The sequence below is a fragment of the Penaeus chinensis genome, chromosome 29 (assembly GCF_019202785.1).
Source record: "Penaeus chinensis breed Huanghai No. 1 chromosome 29, ASM1920278v2, whole genome shotgun sequence".
Taxonomy (NCBI): Eukaryota; Metazoa; Arthropoda; class Malacostraca; order Decapoda; family Penaeidae; genus Penaeus; species Penaeus chinensis.
In genome coordinates this window covers 17616601-17634100 of record NC_061847.1, presented here as the reverse complement: position 1 = coordinate 17634100, position 17500 = coordinate 17616601, and the positions used below count along the sequence as shown (strand labels likewise).

Here is a 17500-nt window from a genome sequence, read left to right as displayed (position 1 = left end):
AGGAGCGGCGGCTTGATAGGCTCCGGCCCGTCGGGCGCGGGCAGCGGGCCGAGCGGGGTAGACGTGAGGACTGGGTCGGCGAGCAGGCCGCCTCCCCCCGCCACGGTCTCTCAGGGGCCGCCCTCGGGCTCAGCCTCAAGGGCTGCTGTTGAGGACGACCTGAGAGCCGGGTCTCCGGAGGGCGTGAGTTCGGCCGCCATCCCGCCCTCGCCCTCGCCCCGCGATGCCCTGCTCCCACCCGTCCGAGGTGCCGTCCCTGTCCGTCCCACGCCGCTGCCGCGCCGTGAGGTTTTGTCCGTGGAAGCCGCCGGGAGGCCGATGCCCATGGACCCCGACCCGCCCTTGCCGCCCGCGCACGCCCTCCCGGAGTACATGGGCCAGGGCGGCCTGCGCTTCGACCAGCGAAGCGTGGATTACCACTACCCCGCTGTCCACGGGGCGTACGAGGGCGAGTACGATGCCTACGGCCAAGACAAGCCCGGCTACGGCCCCGAGATGCCACTGCCGAGGACCTACTACGCCCACAGCCAAGTAATGGCCGAAATGGGCGGCCTGCAACCCCTAGGCGGCAACATGCTGTCCCCGTCTTACGAAGCGTTCGGCTACCCCGACGAGCGCGACCTGGCCATGGGTGCGAACCCGCCCGCGCAGGCAGTTCTGGCGCACCAAGGTAAAGGCTCGGTGCATGACGGCCCCGCTCGGGCGCCCGACCCGCGCTCGCTGGGTCTTCTTCAGTCTCTTGTCGCCTCCCTCCTGTCTGGTCTGCATGGCACTTCGGGAATCTCCTTCACAGTATCTACCTGGACTTGATAGAAAGACAAAATAATAACGATGGCTTTTTCTTCGTATGTAAACTGGAGTCCCTTGCATCCCTCTGAGCTCCAGCCTTCGTAGCCCCGAGAGAGGACTTCTTATCTCTCGCGGTCACCTTGAAACTCCTCTTAAAAGGTTCTTTGTCTTCACGGATTAAATCTTCCTGCATGCACACGAGGGACACTAAACTGCCAGTGTGGCAACAGAAAAAACATGGACAAACAACATAGCTCTCCCTGCTAGGAACTCTTAGAGGCCGCACAACCCTTTGTCGGCCAGGGCTCAGGACAAGGAATTCCGGGAATGTCATTGTGCTTTCTGTTTACGCTCGTAGTTGCCTCTTTTATTTTGCTCGGATCGCACTCCTTTCGTAGTTAGATTAAATTAAGGATCGGGGCTGTAGCGGTAGAGTAGATGGACTGAACAGTACTGTGTGATGTGACCCCCGGAGGACGCGAGGGGCCTCCTCCTCCTCCTCCTTCTCCTCCTCCTCCGCCTCCTCCTCCTCCTCCTCCTCCTCCTCCTCCTCCTCCTCCTCCTCCTCCTCCTCCTCCTCCTCCTCCTTGTCGTCGTCTTCCCCCTACTCTTCTTCTTTCTCCTTCTCCTTCGCCGTCTTCCTGTCCTCTTTTTTTTCTTCTTCCTTCTCTATCTCTGTTTCAATTTTCTGGACCTTCTCTACCTTCTTCTTTTTCCTTGCTTTCCTGTTATCCGTTGCCTCCTGCTGTTCTTCTTCATCGCCTTCTTTCTGCTTCTCGTCTCATTACACATAATTTCCCATTTGTTCCTCCTCCTCCTCCTCCTCGCCCTGCTCTCCTCCTCTCCTCCTCTCCTCCTCCTCGTCTTGCTCGCCTCTTCCTTCCTTCCTTCCTTCCTTCACCTTCTTATCCGCTTTCTTCAGAGGATCGTGACGCTCCTTTCATTCCCGGAAGTTGCGTTTTCTTTTTCTTTTTCCTTTTTTTTTTTTTAGCTTTTAGTAACGCTCAACGGGTTTAGTTTGATATTTTATTTAAAGATGTGTAATCAAAGAAGTGTTTCCCTTGGTTGCCGGGAGCTGCTTTTCTGACTTGTATTTTTCTCCCGCTCCTTTCTTTCTTTCAGCTCTCCAACACGGGTCTCATTTCAGGATCTTTCTTACTTTCTGAGAAGTTCTGCTTTTATTATTTACGCCTTTGAAGAAGGGGGGGGGGGGTATTCAGCTTAAGTGGGAGGGCCGTGGTAGCCTCCTCCTGCCCCCTGTCTGTCCCTGTTTTTATTTGTTTTTCTCGTTTTCTTTATTTCAGTTGTTTATCTTTTTTTTTTATTTGTTTCTTTCTTAGGCAAAGGGAAAAATATTAAGGTTCCTTTAGTTTGACCAAGCTTAAAATGTTGTAGATCTTTGGTCAATATTGGATCACGTTCTTCATCAAGACGTTTATTTTGACTTGACATGTGGGTCTTCGGTGCGGAATTGCACATAAAACCAAGAAACCTCGTCATTTGCTGAAATTAAGTATTCAAGGAGCCAGTTATTTGAAACAAGTAAAGATTTGAGAACCTAATAGCAAAATTATTGCTCAAATAATGCAATAAGTAAGTAGATAAATAGATAAAAAGCGAAGAAAACTTCGACCCACCTGCCCGTCTATTTTTGCCATGTTCCCGGGATCGCAAGTGCTTCCCATTTTTTTACTTGGCCAGTCCCGCCACTTCTGACCTATCTCAACCTTCTCCCTTTTGAGTCTTTGCTGCTTCATCGTCCTTGCCTTGTCCTGGCTCTCCCCCGGTTTATTCTTATCCTTTCATTCTCTTTCGTGCATTTTTGGAACTCTTGGCGCCCCTTCTTAGCCATGAAGCGTAGAGGTATTTTTGATTTCAAGCTTTGTCGGTGGAGGAATGATTTTTAGATGCCTTCTGTTTGTTTTTTAGTAGTGTTGTCAATTATATTATTATTACAGTTACTATTACTATTACTGGTATTACTACTGTTACTGTTGAAATTATCTTTATTGTTGATATTGTTATTACTTGTTTTATTAATGTTATTGTTGTATCTGTTGCTGTGGTTTGTTGTTGTGTACAAGTTTCCTCTTGCCTGCTCTTATTGCCAGTGTTACTTCCCTTGCTCCGGGTGAAAAGTTAAACGGGGGATGAACCGCGGGGGTGGGGGTGGGGAGGGGGGGAAGGTTGGTTGCAAAGGTCAATCGGTAATCAAGGAGCAATGAGTGGGTAGGGGCTGGGGGGGGGGGGGATTGGGTGTTCCGGCGTTGCGGCTGTTGCAACGTTGATGTTTGGTTCCGCAGTACAAGCTGTTTGTTTATTTGTCTCTTTCTCCTGTCTTTGTTGATATTTGCTCTACACCATTTTGATTTTTATGTATTTATCTATCCATCAAGTTTTAGTGCTTGGATTCTTTCCCGTTTGTGTTCCCGATTAGGCCCTTAGATCTTCAATAGGGCGATTTTTTCTCCTGTTGACGCCAATAGTGGAGCGTTTCCTTTATTTCATCTCCTTTTCCCTTTCCATTTCTCCCGCTCACCGACCTTCGCCAGTCCCACCCATCATTGTTCGTCTTCCTCTCCATGTTTTATTCCTCGTTTCCTTCGCAACGTACACTTTTTCATTCCCTTCCGCTCTTTCTCCTGCTTCTCTCTTCTCCTTGTTTCATCCTCCTCTCATCTCCCTCCCTTTCCCATTCTTATTCTTATTCCCATTCCTCTATCTGCCTTTTATTTCCCTTTCCCCTTCCTCTTCTTTTCCATTTCCTCCACCTCCTCCTCCTCTACTTCCCACTTCCCCTTACCCGCCCCTCTCCCCCTCCTTCCCCCTTCCCCTTACCCGCCCCTCTCCCCCTCCTTCCCCCTCCCCTCTCCCCTTCTTCCCCCCTCCTTCCCCCTCCCCTCTCCCCTCATTCCCCCCTCCCCTCTCCCCTCATTCCCCCCTCCCCTCTCCCCCTCCTTCCCCTTCCCTCTCCCCCTCCTTCCCCTTTCCCTCTCCCCTCCTTCCCCTTTCCCTCTCCCCTCCTTCCCCTTTCCCTCTCCCCTCCTTCCCCCTTCCCTCCTTCCCCTTTCCCTCTCCCCTCCTTCCCCTCATCTTCCCTCTTCCCTCCTTCCCCCTCCCCTCCTTCCCCCTCCCCTCCTTCCCCCTCCCTCTCCCCTCCTTCCCCCCTCAGCTCTTTCTTCCTTTCCTTCCCCTCCCTTTCTCCTCCCTTTGTCTTCTTCCCTGCCCCTAGCGCCCCATTTCGACCTCCCCCTTACCCTCCCCATCTGCGTGGGTGACCTCGTGCTCCCAGCGTGACGTCACGTTGAGGGCGCCTGGAACACGGCCAAGACGCGGGTTCCAGGCGCCGTCCTGTTCTCCTTGTTCCAGGGATCAGGGGAAGTGTTCCTGCTACGGTTAGCGATTTCTCATGTCCAGGCCTTTTCCCTTTTTCCCCTATTAGAGGGGGGGTGTAGAGCCCTGGCAGAGCCGACGATGCAAGTTTCGTTATTGTTAATTTGATTCTCTTCGCCCACGACTCTTGGCTGACGCGCCTCCTCCAAGAGCGTGGCTCTGAGCGCGGAATGTTCCAGGCGCTCAGTATTAATCGGGCGACTGCATTTACTTCTCCATCAAACGGTTTTTCCCTTTGTTTTTGGCGTCTTTCCCCTTTGCTGCGGATCCAGTTTTCTTCGTAAACAAACTCCCCGCAATACATATCAGTCTGAACCTGAAGACTGTTGACGATGTGTCTCTTCCGTGAGTCTTTCCCGCCTCCGTCTTTGCACAGCTTCCAACGCCATCAATCTTGCGACTTGAAGCTGCCTTGTTGATGGAGTTTGCCGCCGGAAAGCCGTTATGATTGACGAAGGTGATTTAAAGTGTCGTTTCCAGTTGAAGGTCCTTTAATTTGGAAACTCCAGGTTTTCCTTTATTTTCTATCTATTTATTTTCGGTTTTGATATCGTCGACACCCGCGCACATCACACACATTCCAACCAGCATCCAAACAAAGCCTCGTTATCCTGAACATCTTACGTCATTCCTGTAGTGTGTTCCTCCACTCTTAATCTTGAGTTAATCTCTGGATCGTTGCACGACGGTGTTGAAGCATGGACCAGTTAATCAAATATTCTTATTATTAATGAATGCAGACGAATGAAGCTAACCAGAAACTTGTCACCCAAATCTCCAGCCGGAATTCCAGGCGGGCGCGCCGCGCATTCTCGTGAATCGCCACAAGGAAGCGGGAACGAAGCCCGAAGGATCGCAAGAAATGAGATAAACTCCTATAAATAGCGCGCGTCTCACCTTCGCGCCCTCGGCCGCGTGTCCGCAGCCTTGGAAGAACGCGAGGACCTTGGCGCTGACGCTGCGGCCGAGATGCCGGGTCCATTTTTTAGCGCCTGCTCATGCTGTTGTTATGCTTATTTTATATTTTACAATTATTATTGTTGTTGTTGTTGCTATATTCTTTTCATTATTATGGTTGTTATTACTATTACCATCATCATCATCACGATTATTATTACTAGTTGATGTTATTTTATTAGTAATGTTAATATTACTTTGTATTATCATGCTTATTTTGTCTGTTTCTCTTAAGGAGCACGTTAGCTTGTCGTGCCCTTTTATTTTTTGTCTTATTTTTTCATGAAAAATATTTTGCAACATTTTTCTTTTTGTATTTACACGATTTCGCATTTTCACTCGGTAGTTATCCCCACTGTGATGTCACTGCGAGCGGTCGACCGCTGTTTTTACCATAAGTCCTTAGTGACGTCATTATCTACAACCAGTGATACTCCACGCCGACTGTATCACTTACAACCAATCACTAATCACTATAGTACATGACGTCGTAATTTACAACCAGTTAAAATAATTCTCACGATGACGTCAGCGCTGTGAAACGAGCTACGGAACTTATTTTTTTCTCATTCTATCCCAGTGTAATCCGAATTGCCCTCGGGTAGTCTTTTCAATCAAAAACTAAATCTCCTTTTTTTTTTCTCCTTTTTTAATCCAATCCGGAGGCCTATCAGGCAACCGAAGCCGTAATTTTGACGGAAATGGGAGAAACGAAGAATTTAGGATTTCGACTAACGATCCTCTCCCTGACCAATTCAGCAGTAGCATGCAAACGGGCTTAATTAGTACATATATATCGAGGAGTTGATGATGACTGGCTGAATGCAGAAAGTCCGAATAGCATCGTTGCATTTTAAGTAATCGCCCTCACCAAGTACCGCCAACCTGCCATCCATCATCACCAACCTCTAGAAAAAAGTATCTTACAACACGTCTACAACTACGAAACTTAACCAATCCCTCCGCCAACAAAAAACGGAGCAGAATGCAATAGAAAACGGTTATCATATTTGCGGTCGCCAGAGCCTCGTCACTCTGCGGCCGCGTGAGGTAAGAGGCGTTCAGAATTACGAGCCATTACAGTACTCCATTCCGAATAGCTGTCGGAATATCTCCTTTTTGCTCTGGGCTCACTCTGTCGGTGGAGGTGGAGCTGCGTCGCGGGGCCAGCGGCGTGTGTGTGGGCCTCTTCGCGGGGTGGAGGTCGTGGGTTAGTCGGTGCTTATGTTGTTACTGTTGTTATCATTATCAACTAAATTGATACATTTTGTTTATTATATTTATTGGTGCTGCAGGTATAATTATTGCATCCTTATTATTGCTTGCATTGCCAGTGGCGGTAGTAGGATGATGATTGCTGCTAGTGATGATAGTGTTGACGATATTATTTTTGTTTATACTTTGGTCATTGTCATCACTGTCATCGTTGTTATTTGTATTACTGTTGTTGTGAATTTCGTGTTCTACTTTATAAGGTCGCCGTCATTACTACCTGGTAAGTTGTCTCGTTGTCACCTTTTTCAGCAGTTTCTCTCCTTTACTTCCGCTTTCATCCCCGCTCCACCTCCCCCACCCCTCCCGCACATCCTCGACCGCCCCCCCTCCGCCTCCCACACCGCCTCATTCGTTCCACATCTCCTCCTCCTCATTCTCCTCATTCTCCTCCTCCTCCTCCTCCTCATTCTCCTCCTCATCTCCTCCTCATTCTCCTCCTCCTCATTCTCCTCCTCATCCTCATCCTCATCCTCATCCTCATCCTCCTCATTCTCCTCCTCCTTCTCCTCCTCCTCCTCCTCCTCCTCCTCCTCCTCATTCTCCTCCCCATTCTCCTCATCCTCCTCCTCCTCCCCCCTCTCCCCTCTCCCCTCCTCCATCCTCGTAAACAGCGTCGACACACACTCGTGACCGCGCTCTCTCGAGGTCAACGCTGGCTGATCCACAGGTACACTCTGGGCTCATTAACGGAGGAGGGGGGGGGGGGGCATGGAGAAAGAGGAGGAACAACACGAAAGGAAGAGGAAATGGGGGGAGGATCAGGAGAAGAGAGGGTAATGATGATGGGAATGATAATGGTTGATGGTAAGAAGAAGAAAAAGAAGAAGAAGAAGAAAATGAAGGAAAAGTAGGAAAAGAAGGAGAAGACAAGAAATGAAGGGTAGTAGGAAATTTGTAGTAGGAAAGGAAGGAAGTGGGAATATGCATAGATAATAAACATGCCAGTGGATTGAGAATCAGGAGGGAATAAGGGAGAAGAGAGAAGTTTAAGTCACTTTGGTCATCGATATATAATTTATGAATCTCCCGGGATGAAATGAGAGAGAGAGAGAGAGAGAGAGAGAGAGAGAGAGAGAGAGAGAGAGAGAGAGAGAGAGAGAGAGAGAGAGAGAGAAGAAGAGAGAGAGAGAGAGAAGAAGAGAGAGAGAGAGAGAGAGAGAGAGAGAGAGAGAGAGAGAGAGAGAGAGAGAGAGAGAGAGAGAGAGAGAGAGAGAGAGAGAGAGAGAGAGAGAGAGAGAGAGAGAAGAGAGAAGAGAGAAGAGAGAAGAGAGAAGAGAGAAGAGAGAGAGGAGAAGAGAGAGAGAGAGAGAGAAAGAAGAGAAAGAAAGAAAAGAGAAGAGATGAAAGATAAAATAAAAAAACGGAACAGAAGAGAGAGGAGGAGAAACCACGAAGAAGAAGCAAGAGAAAGAACAAAAGATAAATAAAGGAAAACGTTTTCTTGTTTTATTATTTTTTTCTCCGCTTGCCTTTCACCTCTGACATCTAGCCCTTCTTATCCCGTTCCCGTGTCCTCCTTCCCTTCGTCTTCCCCCTTCCTACCCCCCTGCCTCCTCTCTCATCGCCCCCCCCCCCTCGTCACCTCACGACCTGTCGACCCATCAGTCTTTATAGGCCTGAGAGCCGGCAATTTTCAAGCCAGGTAGCGGTCTTGTGGGGGAAGAGAGGAAAAGGTAGGGAGAGGGGAAACGGAGAGGAAAAGGAAGAGGTAGGGAGAGGGAGAGGAAGAGGATGAGGATGAGGTAGGGATGGGGGTGAGGGAGAAGTAGAGAGGGAGAGTGAAAGGTTGGGAGGGGGAAAGGCAGAGGAAAAGGAAGAGGTAGGAAGAGGGAGGGTGCGTAGGGATGGGGTGAGGGAGAGGGAAAGAGAGAGAGGAAGGAGGGAGGGGGATGAGAGGAGGGATGGGAGGAGGGAGAGTTAATGAGGGGAGAAGAGTGAGAGGGAGGGAGGGAGAGAGAAGGAGGTTGAGGGCGAGGGACAGTGTATTTGTGGGGGAGGGAGAGAGGAAGTGACGGTGAGTGTGAGTGAACGATGAGAGGTGAGAGAGAGGAGGGAGGGAGGGAGGACGAGAGAGAGGATTGACGGAGAAGGGATGTGAGGGGCTGGGGAGGAGGCTAGGGGCAGGGAGAGAATGAGAGAGAGGTTTCTTATTTTTTTGAGAGGGAGGGAGGGGGGGGAGCCAAGAGCTAAGGGAGAGAGAGAGAGTTCTGTGACCGAGAGAGTGGAAGGAGATAGAGAGAGATTTGAGAGAGGAGAGAGAGGATGCTGAGAGGAGCGTGGGAGGGAGAGAGGGAGATTGAGGATGTGGATGTGGGATGAGGAGACCCGAGCGAGATGAGAGAGGTGAGAGAGAGTGACCTGGGCGAGAGGGGGCGAAGAGAGAGGAGGAGGAATCGGATCGGAGAGAGGAGGAAGAGGGGGAGGAGAGGAGTGAGAGAGAGGGCGAGGAGAGAGCGTTGGAGGAACGGGAGAGAGAGGAGGAGAGAGGAGAGAGAGAGAGATCTGAAGAGATCGGTATTTGAGTAGATTTGAGGGAGATGAGAGAGTAGATGAGTCCGAGACAGATGAAGAAGGATGACTGAGTTTATAACCTTAAATATTAGGCGATGAGAGATGATCGTGAGACTGCACATATGATGGAAGAGGACGATGACTGGGATTCGATGAGAGAGAGAGAGAGGGAGCGGGAGGGAGGGAAGAGAGAGAGGAGATGAGAGAGAGATAGAGATTTGGAGAGAGGCTAATTGAGAGATGATAGAGAGGTATACATTGGAGAGGATCGAGAGGGACTGAGACTCGAGGAGGGGAGAGATGGATGAGACTGAGAGAGAGAGAGAAAGAGAGAGAGAGATGAGAGAGAGGAGAGAGAGCGTGACGAACTGTGAATGAGTGATGAGAGGGAAGGGCTAGGATCGAGAGTGAGAGGCTCCGAGACTCGAGATGCGCGTGGAGTATTGAGAGAGATTTTATGAGATCGAGTGTGAGAAGAGGAGAGACGGAGACTATGAGGAGATGAGGGACCTGAGAAGAGAGGGAGAGCTTGAACGATGAAGGGGATGAGAGGGAGGAGAGAGGAGGGAGGGTGTCAGGGGAGAGCGAGATAGAGGCGGGGGGGATTAGAGAGAGAGGGCAGGCGAGGGGGAGAGAGGAGAGGGAGGGAGGGAGGGGAGAGATGGAGTGATGGAGTGGAAGAGAAAGAGGAAGCAGAGGAGTAACGATAAGATGAAAGCTGTATTCTTAAAGACATCCCAGCCCTCTTTCTCTTTTTCTTTTTCTTCCGATTATTAGGCCTATTCATATCTTCAAATTTGCGGATTTTTATTTTTTTTTCCACTACTTCTGCTCACGCCACTAGTGGAATCTCTCCTTTATTTCGTTTCTTTTCTCATTTCACTTTCCCGGCCCTCTCTTTTCCTCTCCCTTTCCCATTCTCCCTAAGTATCCACCTCCCCCTTATTTCTCACTGCTGCTTCAACCCCCCACTCTCCCACTCTCCCGCCCTGCTGTATGGAGATGCGAACTCAATTTGTGGCGTAAATTGGAAGGGCGCTGACCCTGCTGAGGACTTTTTTTTTGGGGGTATAGTGTGTTTTCGTCGTGAGGAGGAATTCCTGTGTTTTTTCTTGTATTTGTGCTCTGTAGTATGTCTTATCAAACGTGTTTATCGGGCGGGGGAAAGGAATATTTATTTAGGTCCCTTATCGGGAGAAGAAAGTGCACGTGTATGATTTTCTCTCTTTTCAGTGGAATCCCAAAGAAAAATGACTTTTTAAAATAATAAACTATTTGAAGATAATGAATAAATTTTTGGTTGAGATTGTATGGCGATGGGTGGAGGGGAGATATAGGAAGAGGTAGAAGGTAACGAAGAAGGACAGGGAGGGGAGAGAGAGAGAGAATGAGACGGGAGAGGGAGACGGTGTATGAGGGGTATTTCAGAGGTGAGAGGAGAGAGGGAGAGGGAAGAGAAAGAGGGAGGGAGGTGTTAGGGAGGGATGGTGATGGGTTTGGGAGGGAGGGAAGGGGGGAGGGAGAGAGAGAGAGGGGAGAATAATAAGAGTAAGAGAGGAGAGAGATGAGAGACTTAGACGGATGAGAGAGTGAGAGAGAGAGGAGTTACTGAATGGAGAGGTAGTTTTGTTTTGATTTTGATGACGTGCTCCAACTTCGTCTCCGACGGATTGCGATAAGATGAGAGAGAGAGACGAGGGGTGGGAGGTGGTGAATGGACACGATGAAGCCCTTCCCTAAATGTGAAAATGTGGTGGTCTTAAAAACATCGTTGTACTTATCTACTCGATATTCTCACCTCTGTTAGTTACGCTTTACATTAATGAAGTTTAATGTGCGTATTTCGGTCTCATTTTGGAGTGGACAGAAGCCCCCTAGCAGAGATTCTTTAATTCTCCAACGATGGGTCACCCTAAGCGGGACACAATAAAGCCCCCTAAAGGCAGCATCTGAATGCTAAATGTAGGTATTTTTTTACTGTAACTTTTTTGGTCATCCTTTCAAACGTCAGCGTGTGGAATTTTATACATGCTTTGTTGACGGAAAGAACTAGGCTAGTTCGCCGGTCTATACCATCCAGTTAGATCGCGCTCGCAACCAACGGACAGATAAACAAACAGATAAATGGAATCCGACTCCGTACGAAAGGCGGGGAAAGATGTGAACCACGACCGTGGACCCTCCCCCCTTCCCCCCCCCCCCTCCCCCCTTCCCCACCCCTCCAACCACCCCGGGCCGATTGCGAGACCATCTTCAAATCCCCGAGAATCTACAAGCGCTTCCTAGGGAGATAAAAAAATAATACGTGTCTTGGCTCCGGGTACATCGCCCGGGACAACTTCTTGGCGGGGAAGGAGGCACCGGGGATCTGGCTGGATCTCTCTCTCTCTCTCTCTCTCTCTCTCTCTCTCTCTCTCTCTCTCTCTCTCTCTCTCTCTCTCTCTCTTCTCTCTCTTCTCTCGTAACTCTCTCTCTCTCCTCCCTCTCTCTCTCTCTCCTACCTCTCTCTCTTCTCTACCTCCCTCTTCCTCTCTCTCTCTCCTCCTTCTCTCTCTCTCTCCACCCTCTCTCTCTCTCTTCCTCCCTCTCTCTCTCTCTCGCCGCCCCTCTCTTCTCTCGCTCTCCTCCCTCTCTCTCTCGCTTCTCCTCCCTCTCTCTCTCTCTTCCTCCTTTCTCTCTCTCTCTCTCCTCCCTCTCTCTCTTCTCTCTCCTCCCTCTCTCTCTCTCTCTCTCTCCTCCCTCTCTCATCTCTCCTCCTCTCTCCTCCTCTCTCTCTCTCTCTCCTCCTCTCTCTCTCTCTCCTCCCTCTCTCTCTCTCTCCTCCCTCTCTCTCCTCTCTCCTCCCTCTCTCTCTCTCTCTCTCTGCTCCCCTTCTCTCTCTCTCCTCCCGCCTCCCTCTCTCTCCTCCCTCCTCCTCTCTCTCTCTCTCTCCTCCCTTCTTTTTTTCTCTCTCTCTTCTCTCTCTCTCTCTCTCTATCTCTCTCTCTCTCCTCGCCTCTCTCTCTCCGTCCCTCCTACCTCCTCCCTCCTCCTCACCCTCCCTCTCCCTCCTCTCTCTCTCCTCCTCCCTCTCTCTCCTCTCTCATCCCTCTCTCTCTTCTTCCTCCCTTCTCTCTCTCTCCTCCTCTCTCTCTATCTCCTCCCTCTCTCTCCTCTCTCCCTCTCTCCCTCTCTCTCCTCCCTCTCTCCCTCTCTCTCTCTCTTCTCCCTCTCTCTCTCTCTTCTCCCTCTCTCTCTCTCTTCTCCCTCTCTCTCTCTCTCTTCTCCCTCTCTCTCTCTCTCTCTCTCTCTCTCTCTCTCTCTCTCTCTCTCTCTCTCTCTCTCTCTCTCTCTCTCTCTCTCTCTCTCACACACACACACACACACACACACACACACACTCCCTCTCTGCTAACGTTATATCCCTCTGTTTCCATTTTCCTTCGTATGAGAAACCTACTGTTGACTGACTGCTAACAGAACATTTTCCTCCTCTTTATTTTTCTTTCCGTTCATTTTTCATTTCACGCCTCCTCCCCCCTTCTCTTTTCACATCCCTGCTTCCTCCCTTCTCACGTGCCCCCCCCCCCCCTCCACCCCCGCCTTCTGATGCCCCAGACCTTCCTTTTTTTCTACAAATCAAATGCCTCATCAGTCAGAATTTGACGTGGGAAGTCACAGATATTACGGCCTGTAGGACTGGCGGCGAAAGAAAGAAAGAACAAGAGGAGGAGGGAATGGAAAGAGAGAAGGAAGAGAGGCAAAAAGACACTCAATCGCAGGTGTAGGTCGGCGGCACCCTCTGTATGTGGAAACGGAGGGGAAGGGGGGGGGGAGGCGGAGGACGTGAATAGAGGCACAGGAAAGGCACAGATGTAGGAGGAGGGGGGGCGTGAGTAGGGGATCGCGGCCCAAATCGATCCCTTGTGTATAGCATTTAGGCACGTCGAGGGTAAACATGGCGGCGGAAGAAAGGGGCAAGTTCATGATTGTTGTCCGGCGGGGGCGAGAAGTGGGTGTTGTGTGTGTGTGCGTGTGTGCGTATGTGTGTATGTTAGGTCATTAGGCAGACGGAGAGGGCGATATAGTTCAAGAGCGCATTGAGGCTGTGTAAGTATTCCATTTGCACGATCCGATGGAAAATCCAGACAAACGATTTCAGAAGAGGCGGAGGAAAGGGGCTGCAGAACGTCTTTCACGCCGCCCATTTTTTCTTCCTTACAAAGCCGTTCAAGAGCCCGTGATGAACACCCCGCCCCAACCCCTACTCCTCTGTGTTCCCTGCTACGTGTGTGAACCATAGAACGAGCAATTTACAAGTTCCGTTAATGACCGCAGCGTCTAAACAACCGCCGATTGTTATGTTTAAGGGATGTGAGTAGATGGGTTGTGACTTAGGGGTCGCTGCCCCCCTCCCGTCTTCCCTTCTCCCTTTAACCTCCCTCCACGTGCTCACGCACACACGTATCGCTTAGACATATCCCTTGCCGGTTCTCTTTTTATTATATATATTTTTGGAAACTTTCACAGGATGACGTCAGCGAAATAGCGCGTAAGCTAAGGATACAATGGTCAATTGTCTCTTTTTGTAGTTTCGTTTTGCGTTTACATCCGTTTTTCAGTTGTTTTCGCGATTCTGTTTTAAAAAGTAAATTTTCTCCTGCAATATATTTGATGTATATTTGAACGAGAAAGAATGGCAATTGAGAATGGATGGAGACAAGGTCTAAGGCGAGAGTTAGAAGCAGGGCAATGTGACCCTTAATTACTCGTCCGAAAATTCCCGACTGAAAACCTCTCTGGGCCTGCCTTCGGGGGAAGTCCTTTTGACTTTGACCTTTTGATTGACAGGTCTATCGTGGTCCTTTTTTCTTCTTCCCCCCCCCCCCCCTCTCTCTCTCTCTCTCTCTCTCTCTCTCTCTCTCTCTCTCTCTCTCTCTCTCTCTCTCTCTCTCTCTCTCTCTCTCTCTCTCTCTCTCTCAATCCCTCCCCATCTCGTAGTAGTTTCCTCTCTGAACTTGGTTCTGTTTCTTTTTGACATTCTTACCTCCTCATCTCCTCATTCTATTTCTTCCCCCTTTAATCTCCTTCACTTTTTTGTCTCTGCCTCCTCTCATGCATCTCCTCCTCCTTTCCTTCTTATTCTTCCCCTTTTCTCCTCTTCTTCCATAATCTTTCTCTCCCTCTCCCCACCCTGTTTCCACCCAAAATAATGGACCTTTTTTCACTGTCTTTTAGGGTCGAATAGTCTGATTCTTCGAAGGTGGCGATAATAGATGTCCACTTTAGTGCGCCTCACGCCCTCGGAGATGGAATCGCTTCGTTTTGGGGGCGGCCGAGGGTGGGCGTGAATGGGCGTCCCTCACAGCTGTCTGCTTCTTGGTGTCATCTCGGGACGCCTCTGATGCTGTCGACCGCATCGGGGGGGAGGGGGGATTGCCCAGGAAGAGGATAGAGGAGCTTTTATTGCCCTCTTGCGATGGCTGAAAATGCGCTCAGACATACTCGACGGTTGTGATTCTCTCTCTCTTCCTCTTCATCTCCCTTCCCCATTCCTCCCCCTCCCCCCCCTCCCCCCTCCCCCCTCCCCCCTCCCCGTCTTTCTCCCTCCCTTTCTCTTTCTTTCTCCCTCCCTCCCTCCCTCCCTCCCTCCCTCCCTCCCTCCCTCCTCCCTCTCACTCCCTCCCTCTCCCACTCCCTCCCTCTCCCACTCCCTCTCCCTCTCCCTCTCCCTCTTTTTCTCTTTCCTCTTTCTCTCCCCCTCCCTTCCTCCCTCCACCCATTCTCTCCTTTCTGGCAGGTTCACATTACCATTTACCCCTCAAATAAATTTCTCGATTTCGTCTAGACATAAAGTAAAGAATCCTCGATATGGCACTTTGTGAGTTGAGTGCATTTGGCCAAATTGTATTTGGCTTCCCACTTGTGTTCCCTTTGTTAAACGGGCTTTTGTCGAAGGCGATATTTTCCCGGCCGAGCTGTTAGCAACCCCCTCCCTTTTTCGCCCTGCAGGGGATTGGACATTTCCTTCACGGTTGTATTTTCTTGATTGTTGATAAAGTCTGATAAGCCTGAAGTAAAACAAGCACACGGAGAGTTGGCCGATATGCTCTCTCTCGCTCTCTCTCTCTCTCTCTCTCTCTCTCTCTCTCTCTCTCTCTCTCTCTCTCTCTCTCTCTCTCTCTCTCTCTCTCTCTCTCTCTCATATATATATATATATATATATATATATGTATGTATGTATGTATGTATGTATGTATGTATGTATATCTAAATGTACATATATATGTTTGTATATATATATATATATATATGTATATGTATATGTATATGTACATATATATGTATCTATATGTTTATTTATGAGTGTGTGTGTGTGTGTATATATATATATATATATATATTTATATATATATATATATTTATATATATATGTATATATATATATAAACATGTGGGGGAGATTGTGCATATGTGTATGTATGTATGCTTTGGTGGGGCGGGAATTGATCATATGTTACTGAACTTTACTTGACCTTGCTGACCTCGCCGGAGGAAAGGTCACCAAGACCTTTCCTTTTTCCCGTTAATGACTTAACGATATGGATCATTTGGTGAGCTTGTCTCTTTGTCTGGCAAAGTCTTTGTTTCTCTCGCTCACAATTATCTCGCTTTTCTGTTTCTCCTTCCCATTCTCGCCCTCGCTTTCTCGGTGTACCAATCTATCTTTAATTATTCTTTTCTCTTTATTTGTTCTTTGTTCCGGCACACGTTCCGTCCTCCCTTCCCTTGCGTCGATCCTCCGAATGCGTTTCCCATGCGTTCTGTGGAGTTCTGTTCGTGCGTTCACTCCGCTCATTTGTCGCTTGTTCCTACTCTCTCTTCCTCTTTACTATGTCACCCTCCTTTCTGCATCTGGCGTTTTTCTTTCCCTTTGTTTTCTCATTTGTTCTCTTTTAGCCCTCTCCCTATCTTTTATCTCGCAATCCTTCCCTTTTCCTTTTCATCTTTATCGAATTCCGTGATTCCTTTCGCTTGTTGTTTCCTTTTCGAATCTCACTTTTTCTGCCTTTCCCTTCCCTTCCTAGCTTTTCCTGTATTCATTAATTGCGTTCCTTTTTTTTCCTTCCTTTTTTCTGCACTAAACCAGCCTCGCCATTTCACTCTACACCTCAGCCGGGAGCAGTGCAAGGCATCAGGGTCTGCAGTGTTCGTCACGCCGCTGTCGACTCTTAAGTGCCTGTTGGCGGTGCCTTGGCTGCAGGCTAGCCCTCTGACCCGTGGCACTGGACTGCCCCTTCTCTTCTCAACATGCTGTCTCTCTCTCCTTGTTTTTGTTTCTCTCTTTCTCGCTTTTCTTGTTTTCTACTCCATCCTGCTTACCTTGTCAAATTTCAATTAGATCTGTCAGTCATCATCGTTTTCTCTTTATCTCCTGTCTCTGCCTTCCTATCTCTCTCACTCTCCTTTCTTCCCTTTTCCTCTCATTCTCCTCCACCCCCCTCATTCTGTCATCATTATCCATTCCCCTTCTTCCTCCTCTTCTTCCTCTTTTTCTCCCCCCCCCCCCTCTTCCTCTGCCGCCAAGGACGTCACCACAGCGCCAGATCTTATTGCCTCAGCCATTGTGTGGTGTTTGAGGTGGTGACGCTGGGTGATGATCCTGTGTGTTCTTTCATTGCTCTCTTTTTCTCTCTATCGTAGTTCGTATTTTGACGTTATTTCTTTTTCTCTCTCTCTTTTCTGTAGTTGTTAAGTGTCGTTGTTAGTGTGTGAGGGAACGGGGTGCACCGATGGGACGTGAGATGAAAACAAAAGATACGAGAAAGAGAAGAGGAATAGGATAAGAGAATAAAGATATTTGTTTTATTAGAAAGGACGTTAAAGGGACGTAAAGGATAGGGGAAAAGGGGGAGGGAGGCTGGGAGCGAGAGAGCAGTCGAGGTAATAAGGTTAATGCCTTTTCAAGCGTCTTACCACGGAGCAGGAGGAGGAGAGGGCGGTGTTGATATTAATGTTGCTTTTTAACGAAAACGAGATAGGGTAAAGTTGGACGGAAAGTGTGTGTGTGTGAGTGAGGGAGAAGGATTTAGATATGGTATATTTCAATGGTATTAGAGAACAAACATAAGGCGTTGTTACTACTCACGCCAATAAATGACACAACGTTTACAGTTAGTGTGATACTTTAGCACTGATATTGATATTCTTTTAGTTTTGGATAAGAAATATTCATATGAAAACGCAATGCGAGAAATATCGTGTGGCGCGTTAGCTACACCAGAGGCTTTGGCCGTTTCTGAGCAAAACTGATTTAGATCTGCATCGCCATTGTCGTTGCCATAGCAACTCAGTAGCCACGAAGGCAACCTGGACCGGGAGGGAGGTTTTAGATTTTGAAGCGCACGGAGGCCGATGTCTGAGAGGTAGGTCGAAGAGAGGGAAGGATTGGTCAAGTCTGGCGACAGAAAGGATAGACTTCTACGAATCTTGTTGAGTGACGCATTTCGTAAAGACAAGGGAAAAAGAAACACCCTCGTGTGTGTGTTATGTATTTATATATGATGAATTTATATATTTTCAAACATGCTAATTC

General features: G+C 48.8%; 1 protein-coding gene across 2 annotated transcripts in view; it reads left to right on the top strand.

The window, feature by feature from the left end:
- Positions 1 to 17500, top strand: part of LOC125040669 — a 99619-nt gene that overhangs the window by 66125 nt on the left and 15994 nt on the right. For both annotated transcript variants that reach the window (XM_047635343.1, XM_047635342.1), the window contains exon 3: positions 1 to 670. This exon is cut by the window's left edge and continues 386 nt beyond it. In XM_047635343.1, the coding sequence (XP_047491299.1) occupies positions 1 to 670 (670 nt within the window). The remainder of the gene's footprint in view (positions 671 to 17500) is intronic.